The sequence below is a fragment of the Bos indicus x Bos taurus genome, chromosome 7, assembly GCF_003369695.1.
Source record: "Bos indicus x Bos taurus breed Angus x Brahman F1 hybrid chromosome 7, Bos_hybrid_MaternalHap_v2.0, whole genome shotgun sequence".
Classification (NCBI taxonomy): domain Eukaryota; kingdom Metazoa; phylum Chordata; class Mammalia; order Artiodactyla; family Bovidae; genus Bos; species Bos indicus x Bos taurus.
The window spans coordinates 91,008,550-91,025,155 of NC_040082.1; the positions used below are offsets into that span (position 1 = coordinate 91,008,550).

The 16,606-nt window shown below is 58.2% G+C and overlaps 2 protein-coding genes across 16 annotated transcripts in view; one reads left to right on the plus strand and one right to left on the minus strand.

Annotated features, from left to right (window-relative positions):
- The window catches only part of HDGFL2 (HDGF like 2), a 17,274-nt gene extending 16,823 nt beyond the window's left edge, over window positions 1–451 (plus strand). For all 3 annotated transcript variants that reach the window (XM_027547308.1, XM_027547309.1, XM_027547310.1), the window contains exon 16: window positions 127–451. In XM_027547308.1, the coding sequence (XP_027403109.1) occupies window positions 127–229 (103 nt within the window). In that variant the 3' untranslated portion in view covers window positions 230–451. The remainder of the gene's footprint in view (window positions 1–126) is intronic.
- PLIN4 (perilipin 4) lies at window positions 423–13,980 on the minus strand. Of its 13 annotated transcripts, none has more exons than XM_027547296.1 (9): window positions 13,871–13,980; window positions 13,679–13,743; window positions 13,018–13,165; window positions 12,108–12,169; window positions 9,445–9,738; window positions 5,562–9,246; window positions 5,274–5,461; window positions 2,920–2,988; window positions 423–2,843 (listed from the first exon to the last, which is right to left on the minus strand). In XM_027547296.1, exons 2-9 carry the CDS (start codon window positions 13,724–13,726, stop codon window positions 2,511–2,513), a joined length of 4,827 nt encoding a protein of 1,608 aa, XP_027403097.1. In that variant the 5' UTR covers window positions 13,727–13,743; window positions 13,871–13,980; the 3' UTR covers window positions 423–2,510. The 13 variants fall into 13 exon arrangements, with proteins under 13 accessions (XP_027403097.1, XP_027403101.1, XP_027403096.1 ...); XM_027547300.1 differs by having other exon boundaries at window positions 5,562–8,652; window positions 9,049–9,738; XM_027547295.1 differs by having other exon boundaries at window positions 5,562–8,590; window positions 8,690–9,738.
- Window positions 13,981–16,606: the final 2,626 nt, after the last annotated feature.

Here is a 16,606-nt window from a genome sequence, read left to right on the forward strand (position 1 = left end):
CCCACCGTGGGGAGCAATGGTGCCTGCCTGTGTGTGGCGGGGCTGCAAGGGGAGCGAGTTGGGCTCTGTAGGAGGGGGCAGACAGACAGGCGTCCTGCTTACCCTGCCCCTACCATCCTCCCCCAGCACCGTGAGGGAGGGCCCCAACCTGGATGGGCCCGGGAAGGAGTGGCTAGACCGAGAACGGCTGCGGATGGACTCGGAGTCCCTGGATGAGGAGGAGAGCTGAGCCGGGCAGCCTGCGGCCAGGCCCTGCCATCCTGAGCAGCTGCCCAGTGGCCAGCCTGGCTCCTTCCTGGTGCCCAGAGAGCAGAGAACTGTTGGGGAGACGCTGTGCTGTTCGTTTGTATTTGTCCCCCTGGGTTTTTTTTTTTTTGCCTAATTTCTGTGGTTTCCAACCCACATGAAATGACTATAAAGGGTTTTTATAATGAAAAAAAAGTCACTTTTATTGGCTTTGTTTTCTAAGTAGTGGTCAAGGGCCAGTCCGGGGACAGAGGGTTTTAAAGCACAAGGTCACTGTTAGTTGCGGATATGAACTTGGTTCTGACGGTGCCCATGGCCCTGCAGGGCTGATGAGGGGCAGGGAGATGGGGTAAGTGAGGTCTTTCCCGAAATACCAGGAGGGGTGCTGCGGGCTGTTGTCCTTGGCATTCGGAGGGCGAAGGCCTGGGGGGCAGGCCTCATTGTGGACGTGGGGTGAGTGGCACCTCCATTCTGAGCTTCTCTAGACCAGGGAAGGGGGTAATGGGTGGTGTGTGTGTGTGTGTGTGTTTCTCTAGTGGGTGGTGTGTGTGTGTGTGTGTGTTTCTCTAGACCAGGGAAGGGGGTAGTGGGTGGTGTGTGTGTGTGTGTGTGTGTGTGTGTGTGTGTGTGTGTGTTTCTCTAGGCCAGGGAAGGGGGGGTAGTGGGTGGTGTGTGTGTGTGGTGTGTTTGTGTGTGTGTTGCCCAACCAAGCACCTGCAGGCAGTTGTTTAAACAGTCGCCTCTGTTGTGTGTCCTGCTGGTGGCCCAGCCTCTCTGTCCTGGTGGATTAGAGGCCGGGTGTGGTTCTGCTTTCTGGGCCTGGCACCCCCCACTGTGGTTTGATTGGACTTGAGACCGTCACTGAACTCGGATTCTGTGAACCGCCGTTTCCAGCGTCACCCCCTCTGCTGACCATCTGGGATGGGCAAAAAGGCAAGAAAGGCTTGGGGAAGGTCCCAGACTGGTCCCGGTGTCCGGCCTTGGCCAGCTCCCCTGGCAGACGTGATCCTCTGGGGACAGTTTGTGCATTCGTCGGGGGCTCAGAGCACTTGATCATTTCTGAGAAGAGGGGGCATCTCGAGCCCTCTGTCAGGGAGGTGGCCAGCTGAGGGGTGCAGGTGTGATGGGTTCTGCGAGGGGGGCACTTGACAAGGCTTATTAGGCTACTGGCGGTCAGCAGCTCTCCCAGCATCTCCTGGGCCCCAGGGAGCAGGATCAGGGGGACTGGACCTCCACGGCCCCACCTTCCCGTGTGCAGCCCACCTCCCAGGGTGCCTTGAGGACTCAAGGAAAGCATGGCTGGAAAGGAAGCGTGTCCAGTAGCTGCCAACCCAGCCCCTGGTCTCCAGCCTGGAGCATGTGACCAGGACCTGAACATATCAAACATGTTTTTGTTTTGTGGGTAGGGGGTTGGCCACACCACGTAGCTGTGGGGTCTTAGTTCCCTGTCCAGGGATCAAACCCATACCGTCAGCAGTGAAAGCCCAGAGACCTAAACTGCAGGACCTCAAGGGAAGTCCCTCGAGCACCTTCTGTCATGAGTTCCCTGGGGTCCCTCCCTTTATTCCTTCATTGGCAGCTTCTGGGCCCAGGGCCTCAGAACATCAGCTCTGGACCCCTGTGATCAGCCATGACCCGGGGTGCTGCTGGCTGGGGGGGTGCATCAGGAGGGGACATGTACTCACTCCCCCCCACCACCTGCACCATCTGGCCCTCAGTTGTGGCAGTTACTTCAGCTTTGCCTTCACAAAGCCTTGTGGCCTCCCCCAAAGGTCAGCAGAGGCGGCAGGTCAGCAGAGGCAGCGGGAGCCCACCTGCCCCAGGACGACAGCATTCTGGTATGTTCGGGGGTGTGCGCTGTTAGCTGCTGGACGTGTGCTTTCAGAACAAGGATGGAGCTGCCTGGAACCCAGGACGGAGGAGCAGGAGTGCCTGCTAACTGGTGGCTAGAGGACCCTGGCTGGGGTGGAAGACCCCCAGAGTTTATAAAAGATAAAATGGCCCTCGTCAGGGTGCAGAGTGGAGAACTTTCTAGGCAGGCACCATACCCTTTCTTGAGCGCTTGCTCGAGATCTTCAGGCTAAGGCCCACCACCAGGGGTCTTAGCTGCCTGGGGTTCCTCAGCCAGAAGGACCAGCCGAGCTCGTGCCCAGGGAGGCAGGTGGGCGGTACAGACAGGCCTGGCGCCGGGTGTATGGTGTGGTGGAACTCCAGGACCCAGAGCTTCCGGGGCTTGGAGCTGGTTGCGGGCAGGGGAGGAGCTCCTACAGCGGCTGCCCATCGGCGGGCAGGGCGAAGGGCCCCACCAGCCAGCCAAGCGGAGGGCCTTGCTGCACGCTCCGCAGCACCTGCTCCAGGCCCCGCCATGCCTGGCCCACACCCTGGCGGCTCTCAGCCAGCCGCTTGACTGGCAGCTCCGCCACCGTGGCGGCTGAGGAGACCAGGCCATAGAGCTCACAAATGCTGTGCCGAGCCTGCTGGAGCTGCCACTGAAGCTCCGTGGGGAGGCCCTGGAGGCCAGAGGCCAGGCGGCTGTAGGCCACATGGAGCTGCTGGACGAGGTCGCAGGCCCTGGACAGAGCCCCGGTGGCCAGCACCTGTGCACAGAAGGAGTGAGGTAAGGGGCTGGAGGCAAGGGGCGGGCCCACTAGCCCCTCGCTGGTATGTACTCACCTCCCCAGCAGCGGCTTCCTCTGCTTGGCTGCTCGCATCCCCAGCCGGAGCCTGCTGGGCCTCCTCAATCTAGGAAAAAAAGAGCCCAGCACAAACGTGATGGCTTCTCAGCGGGGACCGCCTCTGACACACTCAGGATGGCCTTCCCTGGCCCAGTGTCTCATGTCTACCCTTCCCATGGCATGGGGGAGTGCTTTGGAGCCAGAGGCTGGTGCGTCAAGAGGCAGTAATCCTGGTGCCTTGTGAGGTCATCAGGCATTCAGAGAGCAGGATGGCAGCGGCACCGTCACCCCAGCTCAGCACCCCCCACCCCCACCCCCAACATCTCCCAGAGGCCTTGGAACCAAGCTCCTCACCATGGCTGCCTGTGACCTCCCCTCCTGCTAACCTCCCATAGTGCTCTGTTCGGCCACACTGGCCCCTTCTTGTCCCCGAGCATGTCCGGTGTGCTGCTGCCCCAAGGGCCTTTGCACATGCCACCCACTCAGCCTGGAATGTGCTTCCTCTGGCCCAGTGCGGGAGGCCCCAGGCCCTCTGCATCAGATCTCTGTTTCCCTCCTCAGAGGCTATCACTGTCCAGTTATCATGAATTTCTGTGTTGATTTCCCCTCTTGGGTTGGAGCTCTGTCATGACCGTTTGCTCCTTGTATTTTGGGTCCCTGGTACATAGGAACCCCCCATCCCCATTGACTAATCTTTCTTGTCATCCTGAGACCTCAGCAAGTGGACCAAATATGCACTTCAACTTTCCCTCGCCCTCCCAGCCCTTGCCCCAGCAGTCGACTCCATCAGGGGGCTCCTGCTCATCTGCAGGTTACCCTGTCGAAGACTTAGGCCATAATGTCCACCACCCACATACCCAGGGCAATCCGAAGTATCTCCTGCTGAAAGTCTCCAAGGCCTTAGAGGGTCTTGGCTCTCTCAATTCCTGTGTCTAACCTGGATGCTTTGCTCTGGAAATATATCTAGAACTCAGCTCCTCAAACCTCCTCTCTCATCTCCCATCTCCATTCCTGGACTCCTGTGGCTTGTCCTCCCCACAGGAGCCAGAGCGATCCACCTCAGTAAAGCCTCTGTTGGATCAGGCCATCTTCACTTTACAGTCCTGGGCACTGTGGGGTATGGAGCAGCCTCCCTCACCCCCAGCCTCTCAATGCCAAGAGTCCTGCCGAGTGACCACCACTGACGTTTCCAGGCTTGGCCCAGTGTTCCCTGGGGACAGGACTGCCCAGTTGAGACCCTCTGGGCTGGAGCAGTGGTCCTTAGATGTGGTTCACCACAGACCCCTGGGTGCTGATTGAAAACACAGGCGCCCGAGTGCATCTTAGGGATCCTGACTTGAACAGCTTGGCTGGGTTCCTTGCCACCTGAATAGGTGGGGCTGCTCAACATTTAAGACCCGTGAGCTTGAGAACCTGGAGGTCCTCAGAGCTGGGGCTCCATCACCGTCTACATCAACCATGGACTGGATGCCACTTAACTTCCTACTACAGCAGGTCAGCCCCACCGCCCATGAGGAGTTGGCGTGAGTGTTGGCAGTGATGCAGGGGAGAAAGCCTGGGGCTGGGGAGTGAGCGGAGCCGGCGAGACAGCACAACCCTGCTGGCTGGTGCCTGTCTCCACAGGGGCATTCAAGTCACCTTTGAGGAACTTCACTGGTGGTCCAGTGGTTAAGAATCTGCCTGCCAATGCAGGGGACACAGGTTCAACCCCTGACCCTGGAAGATGCCACACGCCTTGGAGCAACTAAACCTGTGCGCTACAACTAATGAGACCAGGCTCTAGAGTCCGCAGGCCACAACTACTGAGCCCACATGCTGCAACTACTGAGCCTGTGCTCTGCGACAAGAGAAGCCACCACAGTGAGAAGCCCGAACACAACTAGAGAAAGGCTGCTTGCAGCAATAATGCCAAATTAAAAAACAAGTCCTCCTTGATTGGGCCCCCTTTCTTCCATCACTAAACTCCAGCCAGATTGCATGGGTTCCTTCTACCCCATCCGCCCCTCCCTTCACTTTACCCTCCCCACCCCGGGCACCCTTCTGCTCCTCAGAACACACCTAGCTTGTTCTCAGGCCACTTAGAACACTTTGCACAGGATGTGACCCAAATGGACACGCACCAGCCCTGGTGTGCATTTCTGCATGACTGTCAGGTCTCCTTCTCTACAGCCTCACTGGCTGCGAGCGTTGGGTCACGTGTCCATCTCCCCCACCCCATCCCAGGAGGCAAGCTCCTTGAGAGCAGGCCCATGACCAAGTGGGTGATGGGCACGTATTGGGTGCTCAGTGCGTGTCCGTCCAGTCCCCAACCCGAAGCTGAGGAGCATGCCTGGGAAGGGGCAAGGCTCTTACCTCCCTGAAGACGTCCTCAAGCTGGGCCAGCGCGTCCCGTGCCTGGAACTCGCTGTGCTGCAGGTGGCTGAGGGCGTGCTCGAAAGCCCGCTGGCGGAAGCCGGGGGCCACGTCACCCAGACGCACGAAGTAGCTGCCCTGGTCAGCCGTGACCTCCCTCCGCCTGGGCTGCGTAGCAACCAGCTGAGCTGAAAGGGAGGACGGGGTTGCTCAGTCCTCACCCCCGTCAGGGGCCTGGGGGTGTACAGACAACCGTGGCCCTGGGAGCTGGGACCGGGCTGTCCTTACCTTGTTCCTCGGCGCTCATGGGCTGGAAGATCTCTCCCAGCTCCTCCAGCTCGTCCCGGAGTGCTGCAAAGCCTTGGACTCCTTCCTGGCCATGGGTGGTGGCCCCGGGAGCAGCATCCACCTTGCCCAGGGTGGCCTCTTGGCTGAACACGGCCTCAGCTGACAGAGGTCCATGGTTGCTGAGCTGAGCCTGAGGGGAGCTTGGGATGGTTTGTTCTCCTTCATCTGGGGCCCTGGAACTGGCAAGTCCAACTGAGGTGGCAGCCTTGGAATCAGGTAACCAGTTTGGGATGATGCCCACCCCAGTGTGCATACCTTCTTCGGCCACATGCCCTACGCTGCTGAGCCCAGAGGACATGGCACCTTTGGTGCCAGTCAAGATGGTCATGGTAGAGTCCATGCCAGTCTGGATGGCCTCATTGCCCACATCCATTGCTCCAGTGATTGAAGTAGACAGAACATCTTTGGTGCCAGTCAAGATGGACGTGGTGGTGTCCACGCCAATCTGGACTGCCTCCCTGGCCACATCCATTGCTCCACTGATTGAAGTAGACAGAACATCTTTGGTGCCAGTCAAGACGGACTTGGTGGTGTCCATGCCAACCTGAACAGCTTCCTTGGCCACACCCATTGCCCCAGTAATTGCAGTAGACAGAACATCTTTGGTGCCAGTCAAGATGGATGTGGTGGTATCCATGCCAACCTGAACAGCCCCCTTGGCCACTCCCATTGCCCCAGTGATTGAAGTAGACACAATATCTTTGGTGCTAGTCAGGACAGTCTTAGTGGTGTCCATGCCAGTCTGGACAGCCCCTTGGGCCACACCCATTGCTCCAGTGAGCCCAGTGGACACGGTGTCTTTGGTGCCAGTCAAGATGGTTTTGGTAGTGTCCATGCCAGTCTGGACTGTGCCCTTGGCCACACCCATGGCTCCAGTGAGCCCAGTGGACACGGTGTCTTTGGCGCCAGTCAACATAGTCTTGGTGGTGTCCATGCCAGTCTGGACTGTGCCCTTGGCCACTCCCATGGCTCCAGTGAGCCCAGTGGACATGGTGTCTTTGGTGCCAGTCAGGACAGTCTTGGTGGTGTCCATGCCAGTCTGGACAGCCCCTTTGGCCACACCCATTGCTCCAGTGAGTCCAGTGGACACGGTGTCTTTGGTGCCAGTCAAGACGGTCTTGGTGGTGTCCACGCCAGTCTGGACAGCCCCCTTGGCCACTCCCATGGCTCCAGTGAGTCCAGTGGACATGGTGTCTTTGGTGCCAGTCAAGACAGTCTTGGTGGTGTCCATGCCAGTCTGGACAGCCCCCTTGGCCACTCCCATGGCTCCAGTGAGCCCAGAGGCAACAACATCTTTGGTGCCAGTCAGGACAGTCTTAGTGGTGTCCATGCCAGTCTGGACAGCCCCCTTGGCCATACCTATGGCTCCAGTGAGTCCAGTGGACACGGTCTCTTTGGTGCCAGTCAGGACAGTCTTGGTGGTGTCCATGCCAGTCTGGACAGCCCCCTTGGCCACTCCCATGGCTCCAGTGAGTCCAGTGGACACGGTGTCTTTGGTGCCAGTCAAGACAGTCTTGGTGGTGTTCATGCCAGTCTGGACCGCCCCCTTGGCCACTCCCATGGCTCCAGTGAGTCCAGTGGACATGGTGTCTTTGGTGCCAGTCAAGACAGTCTTGGTGGTGTCCATGCCAGTCTGGACAGCCCCTTTGGCCATACCTATGGCTCCAGTGAGTCCAGTGGACACGGTGTCTTTGGCGCCAGTCAGGACAGTCTTGGTGGTGTCCATGCCAGTCTGGACAGCCCCCTTGGCCACTCCCATGGCTCCAGTGAGTCCAGTGGACACGGTGTCTTTGGTGCCAGTCAGGACAGTCTTGGTGGTGTCCATGCCAGTCTGGACAGCCCCCTTGGCCACTCCCATGGCTCCAGTGAGTCCAGTGGACACGGTGTCTTTGGTGCCAGTCAGGACGGTCTTGGTGGTGTCCATGCCAGTTTGGACAGCCCCCTTGGCCACTCCCATGGCTCCAGTGAGCCCAGAGGCAACAACATCTTTGGTGCCAGTCAGGACAGTCTTGGTGGTGTCCATGCCAGTCTGGACAGCCCCCTTGGCCACTCCCATGGCTCCAGTGAGTCCAGTGGACACGGTGTCTTTGGTGCCAGTCAAGACAGTCTTGGTGGTGTCCATGCCAGTCTGGACAGCCCCCTTGGCCACTCCCATGGCTCCAGTGAGTCCAGTGGACACGGTGTCTTTGGCGCCAGTCAGGACAGTCTTGGTGGTGTCCATGCCAGTCTGGACAGCCCCCTTGGCCACTCCCATGGCTCCAGTGAGTCCAGTGGACACGGTGTCTTTGGTGCCAGTCAGGACGGTCTTGGTGGTGTCCATGCCAGTTTGGACAGCCCCCTTGGCCACTCCCATGGCTCCAGTGAGTCCAGTGGACACGGTGTCTTTGGCGCCAGTCAAGACAGTCTTGGTGGTGTCCATGCCAGTCTGGACCGCCCCCTTGGCCACTCCCATGGCTCCAGTGAGTCCAGTGGACACAGTGTCTTTGGTGCCAGTCAAGATGGTCTTGGTGGTGTCCATGCCAGTCTGAACAGCTCCCTTGGCCATACCCATGGCCCCAGTGAGCCCAGTGGACACGGTGTCTTTGGTGCCAGTCAGGACGGTCTTGGTGGTGTCCATGCCAGTCTGGACAGCCCCCTTGGCCACTCCCATGGCCCCAGTGAGCCCAGTGGACACGGTGTCTTTGGTGCCAGTCAGGACAGTCTTGGTGGTGTCCATGCCAGTCTGGACCGCCCCCTTGGCCACTCCCATGGCTCCAGTGAGTCCAGTGGACATGGTGTCTTTGGTGCCAGTCAAGACGGTCTTGGTGGTGTCCATGCCAGTCTGGACAGCCCCCTTGGCCACTCCCATGGCTCCAGTGAGTCCAGTGGACATGGTGTCTTTGGCGCCAGTCAAGACGGTCTTGGTGGTGTCCATGCCAGTCTGGACAGCCCCCTTGGCCACTCCCATGGCTCCAGTGAGTCCAGTGGACATAGTGTCTTTGGTGCCAGTCAAGACGGTCTTGGTGGTGTCCATGCCAGTCTGGACAGCCCCCTTGGCCATGCTCACTGCGGCAGTGAGCCCAGTGGACATGGTGTCTTTGGTGCCAGTCAGGACAGTCTTGGTGGTGTCCATGCCAGTCTGGACCGCCCCCTTGGCCACTCCCATGGCCCCAGTTAGCCCAGTGGACACAGTCTCTTTGGTGCCAGTCAAGACAGTCTTGGTGGTGTCCATGCCAGTCTGGACAGCCCCCTTGGCCACTCCCATGGCTCCAGTGAGTCCAGTGGACACAGTCTCTTTGGTGCCAGTCAAGACAGTCTTGGTGGTGTCCATGCCAGTCTGGACAGCCCCCTTGGCCATACCCATGGCTCCAGTGAGCCCAGAGGAGACAGCATCTTTGGTGCCAGTCAAGACAGTCTTGGTGGTGTCCATGCCAGTTTGGACAGCCCCCTTGGCCACTCCCATGGCCCCAGTGAGCCCAGTGGACACAGTGTCTTTGGTGCCAGTCAGGACTGTCTTGGTGGTGTCCATGCCAGTCTGGATGGCCCCCTTAGCCATACCCATGGCTCCAGTGAGCCCAGTGGACACAGTGTCTTTGGTGCCAGTCAACACGGTCTTGGTGGTGTCCATGCCAGTCTGGACTGTGCCCTTGGCCATGCTCACTGCTCCAGTGAGCCCAGTGGACACGGTGTCTTTGGTGCCAGTCAGGACGGTTTTGGTGGTGTCCATGCCAGTCTGGATGGCCCCCTTAGCCATACCCATGGCTCCAGTGAGCCCAGTGGACACAGTGTCTTTGGTGCCAGTCAACACGGTCTTGGTGGTGTCCATGCCAGTCTGGACTGTGCCCTTGGCCATGTTCACTGCCCCAGTGAGCCCAGTGGACACTACATCTTTGGTGCCTGTTACTACTGTCTTGGCGGTGTCTATACCGGTCTGTAGGGCCCCTTTGGCCACACCCACTGCCCCAGTTGCCCCACTGGCCACAGCATCCTTGGTGACTGTTAGTGTGGATTGGCTCATCCCCAGGCCTCCCTGGACCACACCTTTAGCAGTGTCCACGATACTAGCCATTCCTGTGGAGAGAGCATCCTTGGTCCTGGCCATCTGGGAGGACACCAGCTCCTTTGCCCCGGAGATCATCTGATGAGGCAAGAGACTCGTGATGAAGCAGAGTTGAAAGACACCTCTCCTCCCTACCCTAGATCTCCTCCTCCCCCCAATTCTTGACATACCCTGGGGAGTGGGACCTGCTCCCTGGAGACCCGGCCAGCTCACCTCTCACCCCAACACACCCCCTACTCTGGCTCCCAGGACACAGTCCATCAAGCTCCATCGCAGAGCCCTGTGGTGCCCAGATGTGGTAGACCCTGACTGTTGACAGCTATGCCGCAGCACCCTCTTTGCCCAATATCCCTTAGTCTGGGCTCAGCAAGTCTTATAATTACATGTTTTGTTCATCTTGCCTAATCTCAGTTTACATAAAATTTTGAGCCTGTTGTCCCCATCACAGGGAGAAATTTGAGGTGACCAAATGCTCGTTAACATGAATATATTCAAGTAAAAGAAGGGGATCCAGGTTTAGAAAAGTGATAACTGGGGATTTCCCTTGTGGTCCAGTGGCTAAGACTCCGCACTCCCAATGCAGATGGCCCAGGTTCGATCCCTCATCAGGGAACTAGATCCCCAATGCTACAACAAAGATCAAAGACCCCTTGTGCAGCAACTAAGACCTGGTGCAGCCAAATAAATATTATCTTTTAAAGTAATAACCAGAAAAGTACAGGGCCAAGTATTGGGTCTGAGCCATAGGAACCAAGTTGATAACTTGGTATGTCATTTTTTAAAAATTTATTTATTTTTGGCTGTGCTGGGTCTTTGTCGCTGAGTGGGTTTTTCTCTAGTTGTGGCAAGTGGAGGCTACATTCTAGTTGTGGTGTGGGCTTCTCATTGTGGTGGCTTCTTTTATTGTGGAGCGGGCTTTGGAGCACAGGCTCAATAATTGTGGAGTATGGACTCAGTTGCTCCAAGGCATGTGGGATCTTCCCAAATCAGGGATCGAACCCTGGTCTCCTGCATTGGCAGGCAGATTCTTTGCCACTGAGCCACCAGGGAAACCTGGTAGCACAGGGCAGTTTCTGCTAGTTCTTCCAAACTGCTGAAGGGTTGTGATGGCCTCAAGATGGCTACCACTCAGCTTCAACCAGGAGTGTGCTGTTTCCAATTCAGGTGTTCCTAAACCTGAGTGATCCTGCCCCGATGATCCTAACACTGGGCAATGTCTCGGGACATCTGTGGTAGTCATGACTTCAAAGAGAGCATGCTCCTGGCATAGAGTGGGTGGGTGTCAGGAATGCTGCTAAACACCCCACAATGCCCAGGACAGCCCCCCACAGAGGATGATCTGAATCTGAATTGGCCATGATAGCGAAGTTGAGAAGCCCGGAAATAGTCTCACCACCTGCCCTTCTGCCCAACATCATCTCAAGTGGGTACCTTGCCCGCAGAGACCTGGGTTCAAATCCCAGCTCTCTCCCGTACTTGCTGTGTGACCTCTGGCAAGCCACACCCCCTCTCTGAGCCTCATCTCAGAAATGGTGATTAAGACAGCACCTCCTTCAAAGACTGGTAAAAAAAGGAGTCAAGGTCCCTGACCAACTTTGCAGGTAGCAGACACTCCACTAATGAAGTGAAGAGGGATGGAGGGGGAGGAGTGAAAAAATGGGGACAGGGGCCCTAAGCTGCTAGAGTCTGCTTTAATTTGGGCCAGAGGGCAAACCAAGCAGTACTTTGCCCTCCGAGGAGCTCAGATATGGCCAAGCTGAGGGCAGAGGGGAGTCAAAGAAGACTCTAGAGTGGGGTGTGTGCTGAGTGCAAGGGTTGGATTGGAGCTCTGCCACCCTGCTGTGGCCCTCAGTGGTCTGACATCAGCCACTCTGCTTGCCCTGACCTTGGGGACAAGGTTGCGTGGGTGGTTCCCATTCATCCAGGACCGAGGGTGGATGCAGTGCTGGCCATTGTTCAGCTTCCGACTGCCCAAGGTTCACATCCCAAGCTACCTTGTCTTCCTGTGTGACTTTTGACAAATGGCTTGGCTTCTCCGTGCTTCAGCTTTTATGTGGGGTGCTATTGCTCCCTCCCTGTTGCAGTGGGGAGGATTAACTATTAAACAGCACATGTAAAGCACTTAGCCCAGAGCCTGACCTGTGGTGAGTGCATTGCCACTGTTTTGGTCATATTGTGCTGGGTACAGCACCAGGGTGGGAGTTGGCGGGGAGTGGGGTGTCTGTAGACCGGATGGTGCCAGGGAGTACTGCACCCATTTCACAGATGCAGAAATAGAGGCTCCAAGGGGAAGACTGGCCTGTTACCCCACAGCGGTACACACAGGGGTGTCTGCTTTTTCCTTGGCCTATGACAACCCTCCGGATGGCAGGAACCGAAACATCCAGGGAAGAGGTATCCCAGAGGGAGGCAAGGCCATCAGACCAGGCTCAGCTAGCCCCTCTCACCTTGTCTGAAGGCAGCAGTGTCTTCTCTAACGCCCTGGCCGTCTGCTCCGGGTCAGTGGGTGCTGGGGGGACAAAAGCCAGTGAGGCAACCCAGGGAGGGACGCGGGCTAGCATCAACCACCCTGGAGCCCATTGCACAATCAGCGGGCACAGCCTGAAAGGTCAGGAATGTCCCAGCAACCCTGCTGGGGACAACAGAAGGTGATATCCATGACCATGGGCCTAGCTCAGTCACTGACCTCACCGGGGGCTCCCTCAACCCCCAGGACTGGCTTCCTGGCACAGGGGTTCCCTAGAGTTCTCTCTGCTGGGGTTCTGGGTGCTGAATGCCCATCGAGGAGGGGGGCGGCGGCCGCAGGGAAAGGAGTTGGGGCCCTGCCTTGCTGCGCCTGACTACAGCTGGCAGCTGCCCACCCAGCTTGGATATACAGAGCAGAAGTCAGCTGCTTGGGGCTCTGGGCCCAGAGCTGCCACCTCAGCCTGCACTCCCCTGCTCCAGCCCCTCTTTGGGCCTTGGGGCTAGGGCCGCCCTGAGCACTCTGGCTGAGCAACTGGAGGCTGTGTGACCCCAGGGAAGCCGCTGTCCCCATCTGGAACCGGGATCAAAATCTCAGATGAGCTTAGACCCGTGGAATGTCCACGATACATCAGAAATGGGGTGATGGAAGGCGGAGGGGGCGTTGAGAATATGGGAGCACGGCTGTGTCCATGCCCCTATTCTGGCTGACTTGTGCCCCATCGGGTCACTCGTATTGATGCTCTGAGTCCCCACCTGGCACTAAATGAGCATGCCAGTCTCACAGGGTCTATTGAGGCGACACAGGCACATAAGCGCCCCCAAGTTTGGCAGAAGTCCCTTCTGGGGTGCACCTCCTGAGCCCCTGCCTCGCCCATGGAGCTGTCCACTCACCCTGAGCCTGGGGCTGGGCGGCCTCCTCGGCTGGAGCGCCTGCAGGCTCGGCAGCTGGCTGGGCCTCTCTTGCTGAGCTGTGGGCATTGGCCACCAGGTTCCGGGCAGCACTGAAGCCAGGCAGGGACCCAAAGAAGCTGCCCAGGGTCTACATGGGGTAGGGGGTGTGTGAGTAGAGCCAGGTGTGGTGGGGTGGGGCAAGGGGCACATCAGACAGCCCTGGGTTCCCAGACCACCCCAGACCCTTCCTCCTAGGTGACCTCAGGAAAGTGTCCCAGCCTCTCTGAGCCTCAGTTTCCTCACCTGAGCAATGCGCAGGTTCAGTCTACCTCCCGGGGACAGAGGAAATAATCCTCTGGGTCTCTAAAGACCTTTTCCTTTCAGGGCCCACATCTCACAAATGGGGAAACTGAGGCTCAGAGAGGGGCTGAGGCTGGCCCAAGGTCACATAGCAGGGGAAGAACTGAGGTTTGAGTGCATCCTTCCACCCCTCACCCTCCAGCTGGGGACCAGATGGAAGACTGGCATGGTGGCTCTCAGAGCCCTCCCAACCAACCTGGGAAGCCCCTTCAGACCCCAAGACTATGGAGGTCACCTCCCTAAGGTTCCAGGGGCTTCTCAGGGCCCAGCTGGGGTCGTTTCCTCCCATGCCTGCCCTCACCTTGCCCTTGGGTTTGGGGGGATCCTGGCCTCCATCTCGAGCAGACATGGTAACACTCTAGGCAGCTGGAAGGAGGTAGAGATGGGGGAGGGGCATGAATGGGGGCTCCTGGGCCTCCTGCCCAACACCCATAACCCCAAGCAGTCCCCCAGCTCCTGTCCGGAGGCTGGCCTCACCCCTGGCATTGCTCACCTGGACCGTGTGGGGGTCCCTTGGAGTGACAGGCGGTGCAGCCGGCAGCTGGGCTCTCAGCTCCCAGGCCTTATAGGGTCTGGGGTGGTGCGGGCCAGGCTGGCTGAGGCAGGCAGCCAGTGGGTTGGGGGAGGGCTCTGGGTGGTCACGTGACTGCCCGCCTGCCCGACCGGCCCAGCGTGGGCCCAGTGCCCAGCACCTTTCCCCTGCTCTCAGAGCCCGGCAGCCTCTGCCCACAGCACCTGCCCCCACCAGGCTGAGTGATTCACGGGTCGTCCCATACCCTCAAGGCACAGCCTGCTTACCCTCTCAGCCTCTGGTGTCCACCTGGGTGATGGGTGTGTTCCAGTTGCTTTGCGGGGCCACCTTGCCTTGGCCAGTTACCGTCTGTGTGCTTCAGCTGCCCCTCCAGACACCTCACCATGGCCCACAGGGTCTTGCTTCCTCCCTCTTTCCCCCTCCCTCATCACACTTCAACGACCCAGGGCTCCTCTCTGTTCCTCCAGATTGCTAGGCCTGGTCCTGCTCCAGGACCTTTGCACCTGCTATTATTATTCCTTCTGCCTGGAGCATATTCCCCAGACACCCCCATGGCTTCCACCCTCACATCCATCAGGGGTGTCTTTTGTTCCCTGCAACAGGATGGCACCCAGCACACAGGTGGCACTTAAGGAATGTTTGGCTAAATGGGCCAACTCAGAGGGTGGTTGTGAGCATGAAATGAGGTCATGCATGTAACCTGTTGATCCCAGAGTCTGGTACATAGCAGGTGTTCAACAGACATCAGCTTAGCATTGTCCAGGGAGAAAGAGAGGAGCAGGGTCTGTCTGGGGCAGGGAGGGGATGTGTCACTCTCCAGAAAGGACTTCCCTTGAGAAAGGGCCTAAATACAGACCCAGACAGGGCACCAACTGAACTGAGGGGTACCCCAAGAGTGAGATCTGGGCCTGGTGGGCTTGGGTCAACCCAGGGTGGCTTCTGGAAAAGGCATCCTGTGCCTGAGGCTATAGAGCTGGAAAGTGGCAAAGACAAGATTTGAACCTAGACCTTCAGGTTGGTTGTCTGTGAAGCAGGTGGGTGGGTAGGCAAGCAGAGAAATGATGGCCAAGCCCCCTTTGAACGCCCCTGTCTGCCCCTGGGACAGGGATCCCAGCTGTGTGCTGGTGGGGGTGGGGAGACAGACCCAGTGGTGGCCTGATGACCACTGGGTTGTTTCCTTGGAGCCATCACTGTGTTTGCCAAACAGCTGGGGAGCAAAACAAGGGCATCTCCCAAACTCTCTCCAGCCAATGCTTCCCAAAGGTGGCAGGGAAGTGGGGGTGGGAAACCAGGGTGAGCCCCTCCCCCTCCCCACAGGACTGCTGCAATGCAGCAAACGGGGAGCAACCCAGCAAAAATAACAAAAATGATCATAAACACTGAGTCAGGTCCCGTCCCTCCTCTGCCCACAGCCCTCCTCCCCACCTCCCTGGGGGGTAAAAACCCAAGTCTACCCACCACCCACAAGACTGCACAACTCCTGCCCCATCCCCTCCCTGTCCTCCCCTCCTCCCTCTCTCTCCCCCTCCTCACTCTGCTCCACACAGGCCTCCTCACTGCTCCTTCGGGACACCAGGCACTGTCCTGCCCCAGGGCCTTTGCACAGGCATAAGCACTGCTGCCTTACTCCTATTTTCATACCCATTTCACAGAGGAGAAAACTGAGGTTCAGAGAGGCTCACTTGCTGACCCATCCATTTGTAGGCAAGGCAGGGACTCAGCCCCAGGGTCTTCACTACTGTGCCCTTCCCCCAGATTCCAGGACTTACCTCAGGCTCTTTCTCTCCCCTCAGTTCTAGTCAAACTGATGCCCCACAGCCAAGCCTCTGCCACACGCCCTTTCCATGTGTCATTCTGCTCATTCTCACCGAGCTTGGCCCTCCAGGAGCCCCCAGCCTCTCAGGGAAAGAGAAGCCAAGGCTGCCTGTGGTTTATATCCAGATAGAAAGGACTTGGAGCTCCAAGAAGGTAGGCTATAGAGGGTTGGAGATATCCCACAGGAGTAGAGTCAGGGAAGACTTCCTGGAGGAGGTGGCACTGGGGCTGGGCTTGAGGATGGATGAGATGTAGCCAAGAGAAAGACGGGAGGGTGGGAAGGTGTTCCAGGCACAGCCTGAACAAAGGCCCTGAGGTGGGGAGATGTGCACAGCTCCTTGGGACCACAGCAGTGTCTGAGTCATCCCAAGGATGAAACTGGAAGTCCTCAAATGCCAGGGTGAGGAGTGAGGATAGTTGGTCTGAGGGCAACAGGGATGTTCCTGAGGAGTGGCAGGGAGGTGAATCTAGCTGGTGCAAAGCGGCTGGGACTCCCACAGTCACCCCTGGGCCAGATCCCAGGGAAGCCAGGGGCCACCCTGACCTTACCACATCAGACTGCGGTTTCCCAACACCCTGAGTGGCCTCAGGGGGGACCTCAGGGCCAGCCAAGAATGCGGTCAGAGGACAGGAGGGCCCCCACGAGACTAGCCTGTGGCCCTTGCCCTGCCTCTGTCTCCCCCATCCTGACCGGTGCAGCCAGAGAAGCCACAGGGAGATGGGCATAGGAGCGGCTGCTTCCTCTGATCCCTCCTCCTCTTGATCCTGCTCCTTGCAGTTTCCCAAACATTCATTTATACTAAAGTGTCAATGACTTCCATTCCAGGAAACGACATCTGAATGCTTCACCCAGGTGGGTGGGGCACACACAGTGGAACTCCA

Bases quoted from the DNA above. Each gene is read 5' to 3' on its own strand.
- PLIN4 (XM_027547294.1), bottom strand. From the start codon at position 13,726: ATGTCTGCTCGAGATGGAGGCCAGGATCCCCCCAAACCCAAGGGCAAG. The intron at 9,739-12,107 runs GTGAGAGGGGCT...TTGCCTCATCAG, and splicing joins CACTGCTGCCTTCAGACAAG to ATGATCTCCGGGGCAAAGGA. The intron at 2,844-2,919 runs GTGAGTACATAC...TTCTGTGCACAG, and splicing joins AGGAAGCCGCTGCTGGGGAG to GTGCTGGCCACCGGGGCTCT.